The sequence below is a fragment of the Spermophilus citellus genome, assembly GCF_964194105.1.
Source record: "Spermophilus citellus genome assembly, chromosome: 13".
In the NCBI taxonomy this organism is placed as follows: domain Eukaryota; kingdom Metazoa; phylum Chordata; class Mammalia; order Rodentia; family Sciuridae; genus Spermophilus; species Spermophilus citellus.
In genome coordinates this window covers 10,910,855-10,930,837 of record NC_138193.1, presented here as the reverse complement: position 1 = coordinate 10,930,837, position 19,983 = coordinate 10,910,855, and the positions used below count along the sequence as shown (strand labels likewise).

The following is a 19,983-nucleotide window of genomic DNA, read 5'->3' as shown; positions in this document are numbered from 1 at the left end:
TATTAATAAATATATTATCTATGACATTAATATGTAGCATATATATTATAAGCCGTATTTTCATATTTAACCCAGATACTGAATGGAAAGTCTGGGCTTCTGACCAGGTCTAAGGACTCAAGCCATAGGTTCACATTGAGACAATGATAACCAAGGGGCTTTCTCAGAGATTGGATGCTGAGGTCCCCAAGCCAGATATGGCTAGAAAAGGTGCCCCACCTTGTCCTCTTGCTACCTTAACATAGGGTCAATTAATGTCAGCATCAAAATTTCAATGTCCTCAGAAAAAAAGGGAAGATGTGACTCATCTGGCTTCTATTCCAGGAGGTGACAAGTGTGTGGAGCTGGGTGGTGGCTGCCCCCTCAGACCATGACCAGGCCTCCCTCCTGCCTCCCTGACTTGGACAGGCATGGCGGTTCTCAGCGGTGCCCAGACAGGGACTTCTGACCAAGCTCTTTGCACCCACAGACGGGCTCGGGTCCACTTTGGTGTGATGCGTTGTCCCTTCCATGGGCATTCACTCTTGGCCAAGGGAAAGCCCACACGGGGGTCACCATTCGTAAAGAAGTGCACACATGCAGGCCTTAGAGGACCCCCAAGAAAAGTCTTCTGTTTGGTCTGGGGTGGCTCTGATGTCCTTAATCAAACCCATAAAAATCACTGCCTGCTCTGCATACTGTCCAGTCCCAGCCAGAAACCAGTTACATGTTGGATATGAAAAGTGCTTTCGTATTTTCCTCACATCCTTTAGCTTCACTATGCACATGGAATGGCTTCCAAATGCCGTACGTGAATGCATAAGATGATCGTTGGCTGGGAAGCATTTCTCCTGCTCTTGTTTGTAAGATTTAACACCAGCCCCTCCCCACTACCCCCCAAAAAAAAGCGATCAGAGTTTTGGGAGAGGTGGTTATTTTGTAAAATGTGCTTTTTGTTTCTTGGCCTATGTGTGGGGCCATTTAGGGGCCAGCCGTGGTTGCACAGTGAACTTCTCCCCCTCGGGTGGAAGGCTGTTTTCGCAAGAGACACTCCTGTGGTGTTTTCACATTGCTGCCTCCCTGCCGGTGGCAAGATGAAATGCCACTAAAAGGTGAAAGTCACCAACTGCAGTGCCTTTGCCTGCACCTTCCATGTTAAAGAAGTGGACAAAATCTTTAAAGACACCAGTACCCGAATACGTATCACCACCCCACCATGATGTGTAATTACAACGCACCAAAAAAAGAAAGGTAAAAATAAGAAAATAAAATAAGGGCCAGAGCCAGCACAGCACAGTTCAAGTCACTGGTACAGAACGTTTTTTTGTAGGATTCCAAAGGATTCTCCGGATCGAGTCTCGCTTCTCTGGTAGGTCAAGGACAGATCCATGGAGCTACTTTTCCTGTGCATTTCTCTTTTGATCATGGCCTCCTAAATGATCAATTAATTAATTAAAAATATTAATTAAGCACTCAGGAGCCACGCCACATCAGCACTTTCTTCTGTGCTCAGATAGTGTAAGGTCCCCAGGGAGAGAGAGAGAGAGAGAGAGAGAGAGAGAGAGAGAGAGAGAGAGAGAGAGAGAGAGAGAGAGAGAGAGAGAGAGAGAAAGAGAGAGAGAGAGAGAGAGAGAGAGAGAGAGAGAGAGAGAGAGAGAGAAAGAGAGGTGTGGTAAATGGCAGAGAGGGACGTGCAAACTCAGGGGGACTCTCAGCAGGAGCCCAGGCCAGGGCTGCAGCCTGTGGGCAGGCAGCGCCTCAGAACCCTCCACCTGACCCAGGTTCTGCCCCAGCCTCCTCCCAGCTGCCTCTTTCCTGTCTGCCTGCAGCCCTTCCCGTCTCCTCCACCTCCAGCTCCCTGGCATGGAGTTCATTGAGTTCCAGACTCAGCTCTTAGCTGTGATGTGACCTTGGCCAAGCCACTCTCTACTGCCCCCATGAGAGCTTCTTCGTATGTAAAAGAAGACAACTTGACCAGAGAGTCTTCAAAGTCTCTTCCAGCTCCAAGAGTCCTTAATTCCAGGCTTAAGATGTTGGCAGAAAAATTGGTACAACGGCTCTGGAAAGCAGAATGGAGATTCCTCAGAAAACCTGGAATGGAACCACCATTATGGAACCACCAGTTATCCCACTCCTTGGTCTATACCCAAAAGACTTGAAATTATCATGCTGTAGTAATGCAGCCACATCAATGTTTGTAGCAGATCAATTCACAGTAGCTAAACTATGGAAGCAACCTGGATGCCCTTGAGCAGATAAATGGATAAAGAAACTGTGGTATCTCTACTCAATAGAATATTACTCAGTCATAAAGAAGAATGAAATTGTGGTATTTGTCAGAAAATGGATGGAACTGGAAAAACATCGTGCTGAGTAAAATAAGCCAGTTCCAAAAATCAAAAGGCTGAATGTTCTCTCTGATACGTGGATGCTAACACCACAATGGGGGTGGGGGTTGGAGAGAATAGAAGTTCATTGGATCAGACCAAGGGGAATGGATGTGGGGATGGGATTGGGAAAGATAGTAGAATGAATTGGACATAGCTTTCCTGTGTTCATATATGAATACACGACCAGTGTAACTCCACATCATGTAAAACCACAAGAATGGGATCCTAATTAGAATAAGTTATGCTCCACAAGTGTATAATACGTCAAAATGCACTCCACTGTCATGTATATCTAACAAGAGCAAATAAAAAAAGATGTTGGGGGCTGGGGCTGTAGCTCTGTGGCAGAGCACTTGCCTAGCATGCATGAGGCACTGGGTTCGATCCTCAGCACCACATAAAATAAACAAATAAAGGCATTCTGTCTATCTACAACTATCAAAAATTTCTTTTTAAAAAAAGATGTTGGCAGATCTTTCAGCAGTCCTATATAACAATTTATCCTAAAGCAACCATGATGTTGAACTTAGCCTGTTTCCCCTCTCTAAAATGAGCCAGTGTATAAATAAAACAAATGTTTGAGAGCTTTCCAAACATTAGTATCTGCAAATGTCCCAGGACTCCTTCTATATCTGTGCAATGGCTGGTGGTAGCCAACATCCTGATAAAACACGTGGACTTCAGCAGACAGCCTGAGCGAACCCCAGCTCAGCTACTTCCCAGTTGGGTGAGTTGATGTGAGTTATTTAACTTCTCTTGCCTTGGTCTTCTCATCTGTGAAACAGGAAAACAAACAAACAAACAAACAAAAACAAAACAAAAAACCAGGAGCCTCAACCTTTCAAGGGCATTCTGAAGATCAGATGAATTAAAATGTAATGATGTTCTTAGAGCAAAGCCTGGTAGGGCAGGAACACCCTGGAATGCTAGCTATTTTTTACTATTATTTCATTCTACAATTACAGAAAAATAGCAGAGGCATTGGGAATAGTTAGGAAAACTAGCTGGAAAAATCCAAAGGGAATGCCCAGCAGGACAGAGTCAGTCCTGCAAAAGATCACAGTTCATCCATCAGACCCCCTTCTTATTACTCTTCAAATTTTTCTTTTTTTAATATTTATTTTTTAGTTGCAGCCGGAAACAATACCTTTTATTTTCTTTATTTTTATGTGGTGCTGAGGATCGGACCCAGGGCCCCACACATGCTAGGCGAGCACTTTACCGCTAAGCCACAACCCTAGCCCTCAAACTTTTCTTAAGAAAACCAGAATGCGTTCGCTGAACCCTATAAAATCACGACTCAAGCTCATTGTCTCTGCCTCCTTTCATTCACACCCCCAACAAATGGCCACGTGCCTTTAGCCAATAGCACACTGCTGAAGTGGCTCTTGCAAAGATGACCAGAACCGAGTGGGTGGACCCCATAGTTTCTGTGCATGGCTCCATCTCTCTCCATCTTGCCAGTGTCACCAGATCCTTCTCTGTTTTTTTTTTTTTTTTGCGGGGGGGTTGGATACTGGGGATTGAACTCAGGGGCATTCAGTCACTGAGCCACAACCCCAGTCCTATTTTGTATTTTATGTAGAGACAGGGTCTCACTGAAGTTGCTTAGTGCCTCACTGTTGCTGAGGCTGGCTTTGAACTTGGGATCCTCCTGCCTCAGCCTCCTGAGCCACTGGGATGATAGGCGTGGACTTTCTCTTAAGCTGGCCAAGGTCTTTCTCTTAAGCTCTAATGCTGATTTCTACTTTGTCCAAAGAGCAACAAAGTGAGCATGAACATGTCTCTGACTGCTGACTTTAAGAGGAGCCAACACAGAGGTCATCTTCCTCCCAACATCGGCATGGGATCACTGGTTTGATTTGGAATACTGCCATCAGCCCTGACACAATGAAACATAAAGATCATTGGATTATTGGGGGGACTTTTTTTTCACTCTTATCAGATTTTTCTAATAAAAACCCAGTTCTTATTTGAGGTGAGTTCTTTTGGGCACTTTTCTGACACAGTTCCAAAACTTCAATGCCATGTGTGCCTTCTCTTCTTATCTGCCCCCTCAGTAGCCCTAAGTCAGCACTGATGAGCTCCTGCCCAGAGGACTCCACCCTCCCTGTCCTCCCACCCAGGGGCTGTCACCAAGACACTCTCCTGACCCACAGCTCTGACCAGGTCATTCTCAAAAGAGCTCAAATTATCAACTGGAATACAATCCGAGCTCCTTATGTTAACCCTGATGTGCCCCATCTTCCCATAGATACATAAAAGCACAGAGATTCCCATTTCCATCTTCCTGTGCCAGCATTTCCACCTGTACCAAGAGCCTTTCAGCTGTGTGTTTTCAGTGTGTGACAGTCAAGCAGGGTTTGGGCCAAGCACAAGGAAATCATCTAGTAAGTATTTGTTAAACAGGAAAGGAACCGGATATATAATCAAATAGCCACTATGGCAAATACTGAGGTCCACAAGAAGCAGCTTCCTAAGTATTTGTGTCAAGATGATTGCTCTGCCTTCAGTGCTTGGAAGAAACCAGTCTGTGGATATTATTATCATAATTATAATTTAAAAGAAAAATTTTTTAGTTGTAGATGGACACAACACCTTCATTTTTAAAATTTATTTTTATGCGGTGCTGAGGATTGAATCCAGTGTCTCATACATGCTAGGCAAGCACTCTATCACTGAGCCCCAGCCCCAGCCCCTATTATTATTATCATTATTATTATTATGCCCTACTAGGGGTTGAATTCGGGACTCTTTGCCACTGAGCAACATCCCCAGTCCTTTTACTTTTTGAGACAGAGTCTTGCTAAGTGGCCTTTGTTGGCTTCCAAACTGCCATCTTTTCTCCTCAGCCTCCTGTGTGACTGGGATGACATGTGTGTGCCACCATGCCAGGCTGGCACATGGACTTATTTACCATGAGGTTGAAGCTTTCATTTGAAAGAAGAAATTACTTAAGGTTTCTGGGTAGAAGAAATGGAAAATCCTTTTGTAGGAGGGTCATGAAACAATGAAATATAAAGATCATCGGATTATTGGGGGGGATTTTTTTTCACTCTTATCAGATTTTTCTAATAAAAACCCAGTTCTTATTTGAGGTGAGTTCTTTTGGGCACTTTCCCGACACAATTCCAATTTATTTTTCTATTAGCTGGGAGCAGTTTTATATTTTTTTCATTATAACCCCATGATGCCAAATCCACATCCTGCTAGAAGTTCCCCAGTACTTCTGAATATCGCCTTCTCTGTTATTGCTGAATGATGACAAAAATGTGGCCAGTGAGATAGGATTCATGTTCAAAAATAAGAAGAATGATTAAAAAAATAATCTCACATAGATGGTTCCAGTGAATGCTGAATGAATCTGGATGATCTGATCATTTTATAGTATTTTCGTTTTTTGGTAAAATGAATGTGACAGGAATATCATGATATTGATTATTAGAAATAGATAATTTGGGGTCAGACATGGTGATCCATGCCTGTAATCCCTGTGGTTCAGGAGACTGAGGCAGGAGGATGGTGAGTTCAAAGCCAGCCTCAGCAACTTATGAAGGCCCTCATAACTTGGTGAGGCCCTGTCCCTAAATAAAATACAAAATAGGGCTGCGGATGTGGCTCAGTGGTCAAGTGCCCTGGATTCACTCTTTTGGGAGGTTCCTTTGCAAAAAAAAAAAAAAAAAAAAAAAAAAAAAAAAAAAAAAGTAAAGTCACACATTATTAGACTTTGACCTCAGAGCTCTCTGGTGCCTTGATGAGATTTGGAAGTTTGATCTCTCTACCTCTTCACTGTATGCTCATTTGTCTTACATTCAAATTTTAAAGTGAAATTTAAATTATACTTAATGAAGTTCTTCTTTGTCCAGGGTTTTTGCTTGTAGGAGTGGGGATAGAACCCAGGGTCACATGCGTGACAGGGAAGTGCTCCACCCTAAGCTATGTCCCCAGCCCTGCTACAGTCTTTTTCTAACTAATGGGCAGACAGAACACATAACACACACCATGGAGAATCCAGAAGCCTTTCATTCTAGAATGTTTTCTCGTTTGCATTTGGCTCTGCACATATGATGCTGTAAGAATTCACCGTCCTTCACAAAGAGCTGTGAATTCCTAATGACCCAACACCCTTTCTCAATGCCCAGACTCCTCTATACTGCCCTTGATGATGGCAAGTCTTAAGAAGAGCAGGAACCCAGACAGGAATGTCCTTCAGCCTCATGAACACATTTGAGTCTGTCTGTCCCTGTCCTGCAAGAGTAGATCCTTCTAGAGTCCCACAGCAACTCGGCTTCCAAAGTAGCTCCAGCAACAGCCTTACCGGATCCCTCTGTCTGTTTCTCCTTTGATTCTCGGCTTCTTCCCCTATTGTTGGCTCACTTCTCCCCGCTACCCTACACCGGTACCCACTCCTTTCCTCTCTGCCATTGGCTTCCTCTTGCTTCACTCACAGCTTTTGCATACTCTGTTCTGTGTTTCTGTTCTGCTCTGACAGTGAATGAGACTGTATGTCAAAGGCCTTCCTAGGTAAGATCTGGGAGTTCTGTTGGTCTTGGTCCAATTCAAATCATCCCTATGGGGCGGGTCCAAGGGGTATGACCCTGTATCCTGCTAGTGGCTATCTCTGTGATAGCCATACCAGGATCACACACAGAACTATATAATCTGTATGTCTGTGTATGATTTGGTGGATAATAAGGAAATGATACTAAATACATTTGCCTACTTGATGTGAGAAAGCTTCAGATGACTTGGAGTCCACAGGAGGAAAAACAACAGGAACAAAATGTTATTGGTGTTGAAAGAAAGGATGGAGGAACTATTCAGTTGGTGAAATAAGACAGCTCGGGAAATCACAGTGGGCTGGCTGGAGGCTGGGTCCAAACTATGAACCAGCCTGGGCCCCCAAAGAGGACTGGAACCTGGATGGTGTGAGACCTAAGTTCTGCTGGGAAGAGGCCTCTGTTTTGTGACTCAGCTGTGTTCAGGTTTTTGGCAACTCTCTAAAAATTGTTCTTCTCTTCTATAACCAGGAAGGACTTGCTGACATCTTCTCAGCTCCAGGCTAAGTTGTACACTTTGCTCCTCGAATCCATTCCCATGTGGAACCAGAGGAAGCTTACTCTTACAGTGTGTATCTTCCATAAGCATTTGTTAAGAACACAAAACACGTTGCTATCAAAATGCTCTTAAAGATTTTATTTTATTTTTTCCCCAAATCCCAGCTGCTCAGGAGGCTAAAGAAGGAGGATCATGAGTTCAGAGCCAGCCTCGGCAAAAGTGAGGAGCTAAGCAACTCAGTGAGATCCTGTCTCTACATAAAATACAAAATAGGGCTGGGGATATGGCTCAGTGGTTGAGTGGCCCTGAGTTTAATCCCTGGTACCAAAACAAACAAACAACAAACAAAAAGCAAAATAAAACTAGGTTTACCTTGCACTCTGTGGAGATTATCATGGAGTAGTTTATTGATGCTTCCGTAGGCTGAGATGTTACTTTTGGACAGCATTCTGGATTTCTTACAGTCCCTGTCTTCCCATATTCCTTACATAGATGTGGACTTGAACAAGTCTATTGAGTGGAGTGTTCATAGTTCTGGAAGATTCTTTTCTCTGAAGAGGCACTTCTGAAGTGATCTGGCATTTTCAGTTCCCTCTGAGACATTAATATTAGAACTCTCAATCACATCCGGAAGAGAGCTTTCCTTCCCCACTCTCCTTTATCCTTTATTAAACCTTGTGATTTTAATCCTAGATCATTGTAAAATTTAAATTAGGAGGCAAACCCAACAGAAGAAGCAAATATTTATTGTGCGCCTTTACTAGAGATTTATAGCCTGGGTGTACTATAGCTACTCAGTAATTTTTAATTTTTAAAAGACCCATTTTTTCATTCAAGTTGAAAACATTACAGCGACTATCTAGCTGGCATCATTGACATCAGGCTACCTAATTCGTCCTTTTCCCATATATTTTATGTTTGAATATTTTCATACTTTTGTTTTTGGTTCAAATAGTCACCTCTGAACACTTCTGCCATCACATTGCTTCTCTATTCGGGTATCTTCACATCTCTCCTCTTACCCACTGCTCACCTGCCCCCTCTCCTGCATAGCTCTCCTGGCCTGCCAGGTGTCTGTCCCCATTTTCCATATTGGTCAGGCCATCCTGCCCAGGTGCCTGGAACACAGAGGAGGCCCTGCCCTCTTTGGGACTCGGTGCTGCTTCTCTTGTAAAGCTTATTTCCCTCTCCCTACAACTGTCCAAATCCTACTCTTGTTCTTTGAGGTTCAGACCCAGTCTTTCCTGTTTGCAGGAAGGCTCCCAAGTGCCTTATTGATAAATAAGATCGTCCCTGACCTCAAGCAGCCTGCAGCTGAGTGCAGGAGGCAGATAAGTCAGCAGATAATGATGCTGGGCTGCCCAGTCTTTTTTCACTTAATAAAACACAGAGAAAATAATTATGTTCACCTTGGCACCTGGGGTCTGCTTGTACCTGGAGACTTCAACAGCTCCAGGTCCCACTCAGCTACTCCAAAAGATGAAAGGCTCTTAAGTGTGTTCTTCCTCCAATCACGATGTGTATAGCACACCAGCTTGGAAACTTGGGGTGATGCTACCGTGTGCAAAATGTACTGGTAGGTGCAGGGTCACTGGGCAGTGGGTACTTCTCCCAGGTTTGGGGCAAGGGAGGGCTTCCTGGACAGGTGACAACAAGTTCAGTCTTGAAGGATGTTAAAGAGGGCAGTGGAGTGGGGGTGGAGAGGGAGTGTGCCAGAGGCGATTGCATGTGCCCTGTACGGAGAGGTCAGCATGGCTCAGCTTAAGGGGTGGTTAAAAGGCAGCCCTAGTGGTGAGATGAGGTGGGTCCTGGTTCCTCCAGCCAGACTTTGATCTCTTGAGGGTCAAGATCACATTTTTACAATCCTGGGTTTTTGGAACTGTTGATCCCTAGATGGAGGCTCAATACAGCGTCATTATTTGGTAGAAAAGTCTCTACCAGTGATACTGTTGTGACAGTAGCCATGAGAGAGAACAGTCTCTTTGTGAAGCCATGCCAGCATGAGAGATGTTTTCTAGAGTTTGTATGAGTCTCACTTAAGCTGAAAGACCTGAGGCTTACGCTTATCTCGCCCCTTGGATTTCCGGGACAAACTTTTGGTCTAGCTTGAAAGAATGCCCAACTGTGCTTTTTAATTCTGATGTTGGTTGGTATTTACCCCACATTTTCAGTCTCATGCGCTGCCTTTCTGTATTCCAACCTGCCACACTGGGGCTAGCTAGCTACAGTTCCTGGGCTCCTGCCGCAGTCTTGGCTGGGCACAGAATCACGAGCCACCACACAGCTTTGTAGATTCAAACAGCAAATCTTTATTCCCGAACTCACACCGGCCTCCACACACGTACTGGGGCAATCCCAGTTCTGCTGCCACCCAATTCACCTACTCCACGAGGCTTTTTTTCCCAAAATGCTCTCTGAATCTCACGAGAACTCAATGGGAGCTCAGGCAGCAGGAACGCCCTAATTCCAGCAGCAATAATCCTCAACATCGAACTTCCCTAAAATCCAAGGTCTTAAACTGGGAACGCCCTTAACCCAAGGACGGGGATACTTCCTCAAACCTGATCAGCTCTAAACCCGGATCCGCCTTGGTCTTTGAGCAAGGTCACCTTACATGCAATGTCAACAGCGAAATCATTAACATGGGGTACGCTAGCAAGGAAATTTTGATGCGTCATTTCTACTTGGTAATGGCCCTCAGCAGGCTCCAACACCAGATGGCTTTCTGTTTGCTTCTGTAAGGGGGAGGCTGTGGCGGGGGATCAGAGGGTAGAGGAAGGAGAGTGACTTCCTGCTCTGGCCTCCCCCTAACAAGTGTGGCAGTTGATGCAGGTGGTTGGCAACAGATGCAGGTGGTTGCCAGAGCAGTGGGGGAGGGCAAGCCCTACTTCCTGCTGTCCAGGTTTTTCAGGCTTCCAGAACCAACATCAAGAGTCCATCCGCAGAGGTGAGTTTAGGGTCACCAGCACAGAAGCTTCTGATCCTTGGGAATCCATCCTGCTTCCTCTTTGTTCTTCAGGTCCCTCTCCCCCCCACTGGGTTCTTCCAGTCCTCCCAAAACCTTTGCACCCAACCCCCTGTATGATAGTCACTCTGTCCAAAATACCTAAAATTGTCTTCCTGCTCCTTCTCTCCTCCCCCTTCCCCTTCTCTCCTTCCTAGTTTTCTGCCTCCTCCTCTCCTCTTCTTTCCATCTTCTCTTTTTCTCCCTCCCTCCTCTTCAGCTTCCTCCTTTTCTCCTCCTCCTCTTCCTGACTGAAATCCAATACACTTACCTGTAGGGTTAAGTATGTTCAGTTGCCCTAAAAGAATGTAAAAAAAAAAAATCTGAGATTTTCCAGATACCTAGAACCGCAGCATTGATGGTCACGGTCCTGGGTATATTAGATGAGTCAAGGTTTTTATCCTGTTTGAAATGTATTGATAGAGTAGCAGGGTTGGACTCCTTAGGTTGGTTTTATGCATGGATGGATTTCAGATGCATAGCTGTTGATCCAACACCTTTTACAAGTACCAAATTCACAAAGGAAAAACCAACAAAAACAGAATCCAAAGCTCGTAATTCTCTGGCACACTGTTCTCTCCATTATGCCTTCTGAGTATACATCAAATATAATAAAAACAAGTGAATCAGCTTCTTAGTCTGTCTTGGTGGGGACTTTTTCTGTCCCAGCATTGCTGATTGTTCTGACAGTGCTTGGGAGAGACGCTGTTCCCAGCAAGATGGATTCTCTTTTGTTTTAGGGTTTCCTTGAAAAACTTCAGCAATGTCTTGTACACATTATGTAAACTTCGATGGCCAAGGCATTTAAATACCATAAGATCTTATGGTTCCATCTTTGCGGGGCACACAATATGGCTTTTGTCTGAATAATCCAGTAGGTACATTTATCCCAGTGATATAAATGTGATTTAGGACAGGCATCTTTCATGAGCCAAGGTGAGAGGAAGGAGAATAAAAATTAAGAATAATTTAGCTCTCTGCTGTTCTTCATCTGTATGGACCTTAATTTCCGTGTAGAGTTGAATTGTAAATGTGGTGGTTGGTTCCATTTGCATTCCCTTTCATGGATTTCTGGGACAGCATGTGCCCTGTCTGATGACAGGAGAGAAATTGTTAATACACCTGAAACATTTTGCAGCTAGCAAAGGGTCCATAGACTCTTATGGCCCATCAGGGTCCCAGGTCCACTATCCCAGGTCCACTATAGTTTTTGGATGAAAGTCATTGAATGCACTGTCTACCAATTAAAATAAGATGTCTTCTACCACCTCTACATGCATCATTTAAAAAGCCAGGGAGAACCTCCTGAAGTGATGCCTCTTGTAGATTGTATACTTCAAAAAGGTCCCACTAGAGCCTGTAGTGGAAGACTTCAGAATCACATTTATAAATGCTCATAAATGATGCAAGTCTGATTGTTAATGCATGGATGAGGGGCAGAGTAGAAAAGAACTAGAGATCCTGAGCTTGATTTCTTAGAGACTGATTGATATAGACATGGCCCCACCAGCAACCACTTACCATCAAAGAGATAAATGGCAAAGATTCATTTCCTGTGTGGTATCTGCTTTTAGCTCAAATGTCACTTCCAGGAAGGCTTCCCTGCCCAGAGGATCTGATTAATGACCCCATCCTCTCTGCTGTCCCAACATGGTGTACTGTGGTTTAATTACTTACCAATGTCTTCCGCTAGTCTGTGAACGCTCCATGGTGAGGCACCAGCTGCCTCTGTAATCACAGGCCTCAGAAAAAGTGGATGGAATAATGAAAATGTTGGAAAGGAGAGCTACCACGTGGCAGCTTTGTTGGGGACAGACTATAGAATGGTGAGATTATAGGCAGAACTTCTTGTCAATAATTCCACTGACAGTGTGAAATAAAGGTCAGGAGAAGGTAAACCCAGACACTGCAGAGTGGGAGAAAAAACAAACAAACAAACAAACAAAAAAGGTGATAGAAGGGAAATCATCATGGAAAAGATAAAACAAGAAGAAAGAAATCTATAGGACTCCATGGGGTTTGGATCGACGGTCTTTGATTGTTAATTGAACAGATGTAGTTGGAAAAATTCAATATTTTGTACTCTGCAAAAGTAAGATGAATCACCAATTCACACCCACACCTGGGAAGCCTGTATTAGGACACTAGTTGAATTCTACTCTTCCCTGAGCAACAGGGTGAATAGTCTGATACAAGTTTAACCATATGGTCTTTCTGCTGCCAGTTGAAGTAGTGACAAAGTATCAAATAAATCCCCAAAGCAAGGCAGTTGTTTTGTTTTTGTTTGCTTTTTGTCCTGGCTGTGAGCTTTGCCACTAACCAGAGCTTAGGAGGAATTTCTGCTGTCTTTCTGAATAAGTCAGCCAGGCTGTAACTGAAGCTTATCTGTCCTCTTTCCTTTCCTTTCTCCTCTTGACATATGTCTCTAACATATGGTTTCAAATCTTCACAAAGAAGGAAAAAATGGAGAAGAGGGAGAGAAATACATCTTTTTACTATTCATCCACACAACAAGATTTTGCCCATTGCTAAAGAAGGAAGAAAGGCAATGGAGTATCATACAGGCTCTGGAATCAAACAGACCTGGATTTGAATTTTGACTTGGCCATTTACTACTTGCCTAAATTACTATTTGCATCTGTCAAATTACTTAATTTCTCAGGGTCTCAAGTTTCTTCCTCTATAAGGATTATGATAGTTACTTGTGCTGTTTGGTCTTTTGGTCAATCCTGTGGGAGTAGCTTAGGAACTTTCTCTCAAAAGGCAATGCTTGGGGCTGGGGCTGGGGCTCAGTGGCAGAGAGCTTGCCTCACACACATGAGACAGTAGGTTCGATCACTTCATAAAATAAATAAAGATATTGTGTCAAAAAAAAGAGTTTTAAAAAAAGGCAATGCTCTCTTTATCTGCAAGGAGTAGTTTGCTTGTCTGTCATGAAGAGGATGTTCAGAAAACAGCGTTTCAAAGATTGAAAACTAATAGACAACATTATTCAGAAGTTTTTATTCCCCAACAAAATTCCTTTACTTTAGTCTCAAGATAACAGTAATTAATAATCAGTTAGGACATGCGTGGGTTTCTTGGCTCTCATGCTCAGGTTTCTCTCCATGACAGTTAAACTATTTTAGAAGTCCGAGGAGACACATGACACCCACTTCCCCTGGTCTCTCACTGATTTAGGGGGAGCACTGCATAGCAAGGCCTAGGATAGTCTACTCCTAGATGTTTTAAGCATGATATATCCAACAATGTGTCAGGTGTATCCTGGAATGGTTTGTCTTTATTGTTTACATCCGACATGAAATCTGTCACCAACTTGCTACATGGCAATGTGTGTGCCATATAATATAAGAAACCAGGCTCTACTTCCCTAAGTAGAGAGCAAAGTTGTCATTGGGTATTATGACTGTTATGCACAAGTCATGTCTACAGTGCTGGAGAGTGGATAAAACCTGTCTGCTCCTCCTCAGTCAGTGGGGAACCATGGGAAGAGGGGTGTCATGTGTTGCCTTGCACTTTTAAAACAGTTTAACAGTCATGGAGAGAAACCTAAACATGAGAGAATCAAGATGCCTGCACATGTCAAAGCTGATTATTAATTACTGTTATCTTGAGACAAAAATAAAAGAATTATGTTGGAAAATATAAACTCATTCTGATTGATGTTTTCTCTTAGTTTTCAATATTTGAATTACTGTTTTCTGAAAAGAATCTATTACCTTGGGAGACTGGCACGGACAAGCCTGTCTCCTTGATCTTTTGCCCCTCTACTCCCTGCAAATTATCTTGCAGGGTTGTTGTAAGCTTTTTTGTAGCACCAAAGACAACACATCCTTTGTGTTTGAACCGAGATCTATCGCTTACCGGCCTGTGACCTTGGGTAAACTTTTTAAACTTCTCTTGCTCCAGTTTCCTCATGGGAAAAAATGGGAGTTAAAATATGAGAGGATGCAATTAAAGATGTAACATGGTGCTTGGCATATAGTAAGTATCCAAAAGATGGTGTGCCCACGGGTAGTTACTATTAAGTCAGGATGCTCACAGACACTACAAAAAAGGAGGGTCAGCCCACCCAGGTTTTTATGGATGATTTCCTATTTGGTTCTAAAATTAACTTCAAACTTCATGAAACGGTGATAGATTAGGGCTCAGGAGAAAGGGGCAAAACTGCGTGGCCTAACGGGAAAACTAGGGGCATGAGCACCCGAATGTTATGCATTTAAATCCTAGCCCTGTTTCCTCGTCTTAGGGGTTTAAGTCAATCTTTCCAGTCCCGTCTTCCTCATCGGTGAGTTGGGGACAACGATGTCCCCCGCTGGGGCTGTCAGTGAGATGCCCGGAACCCCAGGGCCTGGAAGCTGACCCTGGATTAGGGCCGGGACTTGTCCCGGGGAATGCGGACCAGGGATGCGACGCGCGCTGGGGGAAGGGGGTGGAACTCGCGGGCAGCCCGGGGCGGTCCGGTAGCGCGCCGCGGCGGAGGCCGAGCGCTGCCTCGGCCTTTGTTGGCGGCAGGAGCTGCCTCCGCACACGCCGCGGAGGACCAAAGCCAGCTGAGGCGGCGGGGAGTGCGCCAAGCACCGGAGCCCGGGCGCGGGGAGCGAGGCACCGCTCGGACCGTGCCGTGACGCCGAGTGCCCCGGGAAAGATCTCACGAGAGTTATATAGGCCGAGCGACGGCGCCCCTAAGTGACAGCCGGGCGGGCCACTGGCGCGGCGGCGGGCGGCCAATGGCTGGCGGGGTCGCGGGCTGGGCGGGGCGGGGCGGAGCCGCGGCGGGAGGGCGGGGCGCGGCGGCCACAGCAGCTCTGCCAGCGGCCGCGGCGGGAGCGCCGGCGCCAGCGGCAGGTGAGCGGCTCTGGGCTGCGGAGGCGCGCGGCGGCCTGGCGGCGGGGGCGCAGGGCGGCTGCGCGGAGGGAGCGGGTTGAGGGGCGGCGCCGGCGGCCCGGCTCTGCGGCGCCGCGATTGCGGGAGATCCACCTGCTGGTAACCGAGCCGCGGGCGCCGCGGCCCGGCCGGGAGCTGGTGCGCCGGGAGGTGCTCTCGCCTCTGGCGCGCGGGGCTGGCCGGGGGCGCTGCCTGGGCCTTGGGGGCGCGGCGCGGGCCGGGACGCCTTCCTCGCATCGCCCTGCATCGCGCGGTGCCGCGCGTCCTCCCGGCGGCCCGCCCAGCGCCCCGTGCGTTCCCGGCGCTCGCCGGGCTCCTCGACTTTGGGGGAAAGTAGAGCAAAGTGTGTGGGCTTCCCGAGGGTGGGGAGCGGGAGGGAGGGGCGCCGCGGGGCCGGGGTTCGCTGCTCGCCGGACTGGGAGCCGCCCCGCGAGGCTCCGGGGCAGGGGCTGCTCCCGCTGAGGGGACCGGGCGTGCCGCCGGGGTGGCGGATTTGCGGTGAAGTGACGACCTGGTGGTCCGGGGTGAGAGAGCACCTCCCCCCCAGTGCCCCAGGCCTCAGCTCCCTGTCCGGACGGGGCCGAGCGGGACCCCGAGGCTGGGGCCAGGTGACATCTGGAAGGCGAGCTCTGGTGGCTGGCCCCGGTGCCGCTCGCAGGACCCTGCTTCCCGGAGCCCTCGCGGTGCTCGCCTTCCGCACCAAGAGCCGCGGGCAGGGACCCTGTGCGTCCCCGAGGCTGCTGTGCCTTTTGCTGTCGGACGAGATCTTGATAAAAGGACGGCACAGCCCTTCGTGGGAAGAGAGAAGTCTAAATTTAGAATCAGATAATAGGTGTGGTTGATTTCTTTTGCTGAATGTTAAAAAAAAAAATAGGGTGATTAACAGGTTAGTGTGAGATAGGTTTCTTTAACCCGCAAGAGTAAATGTGAAAACGCACTGGACGACGAAATTATGTAAGCTGTATTAAAGAAAAAGATCGATCCCTTTATAAAGGGAAAACAACACGATTTTAACATAATTGTGGTGGTAAAGTTATCAAAGCTTACGTCATGGTTTTCATTGATTGTGGATATCCGGATTGTGCCTTCTGTTCTTCAGGCACCTCTGTCTGTGGGATGCTGATTAAGGAATATGCCAAACGTTCAGCAAAGTGTTCTCCCAGCCATGGAGCATGCTAAATATTTCAGTGAACACTTTAAAAGGTTTTGAATCCAGCAGTACAAGACTAACCACGTAAGATTGTTAAGTCTGTTAACCAAACAGATTTTTCATCATGAGGTCAGGAGTTGAAATTTCCATTCATCTTTGGGAGGCTAGAGAAATGACAAGTAATTTTAGCCACTACGTGTGTGTGTGTGTGTGTGTGTGTGTGTGTGTGTGTGATTTAAAGATTCAAATGTGTTAAGTGAGAGAGTATTCAGGTGTTAGATTAAAATGTTTGCATATGTGGACACTGATAAAAATGTGGGTCACCTGTGTCTGACAAGCCAGCCTGATACTGCCTGTGGTGATTTAAGAGCTTGTAGCTCCTTAGTTTTGCTCTCATCTGGAGATTTCATTCACTTGTGCTGCGCAGTTAAACTTCATTAGTTTAGAAATCCTAATTAAAAATGTATGACTACATTCTTGCTGAGTGAAAGGCTCTCATATTTTTCTTGTGATATTTCAGGTCTTATTAGTAAAATTCATTATAAGTATCTTCTTCAAACCTGAGTTTGCTAATTTCTTGAATCCAGTATTTAATTTTCCTTATGTTTTTCATGTATTATGGATAGCATAGCTATAGTCGATTTTAATTTTAGAGTTTGCCTTCACACATTTGTACTGAGTTTTATGCAGATTTTCCCCTACTTAATAAAACAGTATTTTGAAATATCCTTATTCGATGATTCTGTTTCTCTGCTTCTCCATTAGTGAGTGTTTACTCTAATGACCTGTATATTTTTTAGATCTCTTACTAGAAAAAAATCCTTTCTGAAGTAAAATATGGCTAAGTGCATAGCAACAGAAAGTTGCAAGCATTTTTGTGTAATGTCATACCAGGATGAGAATTCCAAGTTATATAATTCACTCTATTATCACCTCTATTTTTATAATCAGAACTCATTGTTGGGTGCTTATTGATTTCAGACAATTAGATGCTCTATGGAATTTTAAATTATAGGATTTTTTTTTTTGCCACGAAGATTTTGATTCTAAGCTGTTCAGTATTAAGTTATCTTGACCATAGAAAGGTCAACACATTTGGTTTAGCAGTGATAACTTTATGTGATAATGTCTTTGTGCTCAGGTAGTAAGAGGAACCAATGGAGTGGGGTTTAGTATTTTTAGAATGATATATGGAAATAAGAGCTGCTGTCCAAAGCTGGGAAACAGGCATGCTTTGTTGGGAGTTCTGGGGTGGGGAACTAGCCAAAAGCTGCAGGAAGTGAGAAATTTGTTAAAAGTTGTATATTTAGACTTTGAAAATTACTGTGAATTTTGCAACTTTTACCATAATGAATCCATATTTGTTCTAGAATATAAAACATTTTTGAGATTCACACTTACAGTTGGGTAAAATTAACATTTTGGGAAGATCGTCCAGTTTAACCTGAGACTTCCAGTATCCCTGGCTCTTCTCTTTATACTACTGTACTACAGGTGGCTGAATTTGAGGGGCAAAGTGTTTGAACTTTGGGATCATACAAATCTAGCTTTTTATGTTGATTTCTTTGTGTGTAAAATAGTGTTAATGATGCCCATCTTGTAGGATTTTGTAAGGGTTTAGACCACATAATTGACCCAGCACATAGGAGACATTCAGTGAGTTGTGGTTCTATTTGTCATTATTAGGTGTACCTGTGACCTTTCTTTACTAGTGGAGACTTCTAGTGGTATTCAGTGATGAGAAGTAGCTGAGGTGGTAGTTCCTGAATTGCCTGCCATGGTCTTCCACTGAGAGAATTGCCCCTTGGGTTTGTTAGGCATTTTGGGGATGCGTTAACTCACTCCACTAGAGTATCATTTAGTATATTGCCAAGAGCATCTTTGTGGTCCCCTCCAGGCAACCAGGAGTCCATGCACATCTCAGATTGCCTGACACACCCCTGGGGAATGGGACCGTTTATATGTACAGAAGACCGAAGGAGTGGCTGTTTGCTTCTATATTTTAATATAGTTAACATTTATTGGGAGCCTATTATGTGCTGGGCACTATACTTAAGTACTTGTAAGGACCTCATTTCTTTTCATTTTCTCAGAAGTTTTGTTAGATTGGTGGTGATCTCCCAAATTTCCTGACTTAAAACAATGTGAAGTGATAGGCCCTGGCTGATAGGGTAGGGGCTGGATTGCTGCGTTTTCTAAATGCTAATTATTCTGAATTTACCCCCTAGGAATTGGGTTAGTCACTGGGAAGACTGAGGTTATTTTGCGAAGATGATGAACAGTAATGATAACTGTAGGCTTTTTACTATTTATGACAATATGTGAAAGATAATATGTGAAAGACAAGTGCTTTTCTCATTTTATAGGTGAACCTTGGAGTAAGTAATGTCAGACCTGGATCTAGGACCCAGGTCTTTTGACTCTTCTATATTGTTTGTCAGTTTTCACAAATATACGTGTGTGTGTGTGTGTGTGTGTGTGTGTTTCTAAATATTTCTTGTTACTGTGCCATAGGAAAACTGGGGAGAGTCAAGATTGTTACTCAGGAGCCATTGTATGATCACTAGAGTCTCCTAAGCCCTGTAACTTCTTCATGTAAATAAATAACTGGAAGTTTCTTTTCACAGACATAACCAAACCAGTGAAGAAGGAATATCATTTGAAACTTTTTCCTTGGAGGGGAAAGACCATAATTCTGGTATATGAAATGTGTAGTTGGGAGGTAGGACAGCTTAGCCCTGCCAAAAATCCATTCAGAGTGGGGTAATCAGTGAAGAAACCTGTGCTCTGCATTATTGAACAAGTTTTCTTTCTCTTCTCCCACTGATAGGGAGAAAACAGCCCAAGACAGGAGCACATGAAGACGGCGAAGACAATCCTGAGTAGCAATTGTGAATGGTATTCTTGCTAGACACCTTCTGCCTGAGCATCTGAAATGAACCTCTTGCATTGATTGTTTTGATTGGCCTGGAGCCAGGAGTACTGGATTCAGTTGACTTCAGGCTAAAAAGAAAACAGTCTTGGTTGTCATCACAAACATACGAACCAGTGTGATGGTGAAATGAGATGAGGCTCCGAAATGGAACTGTAGCCACTGCTTTAGCATTTATCACGTCGTTCCTCACTTTATCTTGGTATACTACATGGCAAAATGGGAAAGGTAGGGAAAATGTCTGCGGATATGTGTGTGAAATGTGGGGGCTTTATGCTTTGTAAACGGTGCGCTGATGCTCAAGTTAAATATCCTAGCAACCTGCATTTGCTTGCTCTCTGCTGGCAGTTTCTTTTGACACAGAAATGCAATGTATTCTTGGACAGAGGAGACAGAATTTCTAATTCCAAAGGGGTTTGTTTTGTTTTCAATGTCTTATAATTGCACTTGGAGAAACAGATACTGATCAGTGGTTTACATTACACATGACAGCCAAGTTGAATAACAAAGACTTTTGTTTGGGTATTTTGTTTTATTTTTTAGCTAATCATCATAAATGTTTAATAAGCTTTCTTGTACTGGC

At 44.7% G+C, this 19,983-nt stretch overlaps 1 protein-coding gene across 7 annotated transcripts in view; it reads left to right on the top strand.

The window, feature by feature from the left end:
• The first annotated feature begins 15,193 nt into the window (after nucleotides 1-15,193).
• MGAT4A (alpha-1,3-mannosyl-glycoprotein 4-beta-N-acetylglucosaminyltransferase A) overlaps nucleotides 15,194-19,983 on the top strand; it is a 95,461-nt gene continuing 90,671 nt past the window's right edge. For 2 of the 7 annotated variants that reach the window (XM_081264875.1, XM_081264869.1), the window contains exons 1-2: nucleotides 15,194-15,279; nucleotides 19,299-19,628. In XM_081264875.1, the coding sequence (XP_081121001.1) occupies nucleotides 19,535-19,628 (94 nt within the window). In that variant the 5' untranslated portion in view covers nucleotides 15,194-15,279; nucleotides 19,299-19,534. The other 5 variants (XM_081264870.1, XM_081264874.1, XM_081264872.1 and 2 more) reach the window with 5 other exon arrangements.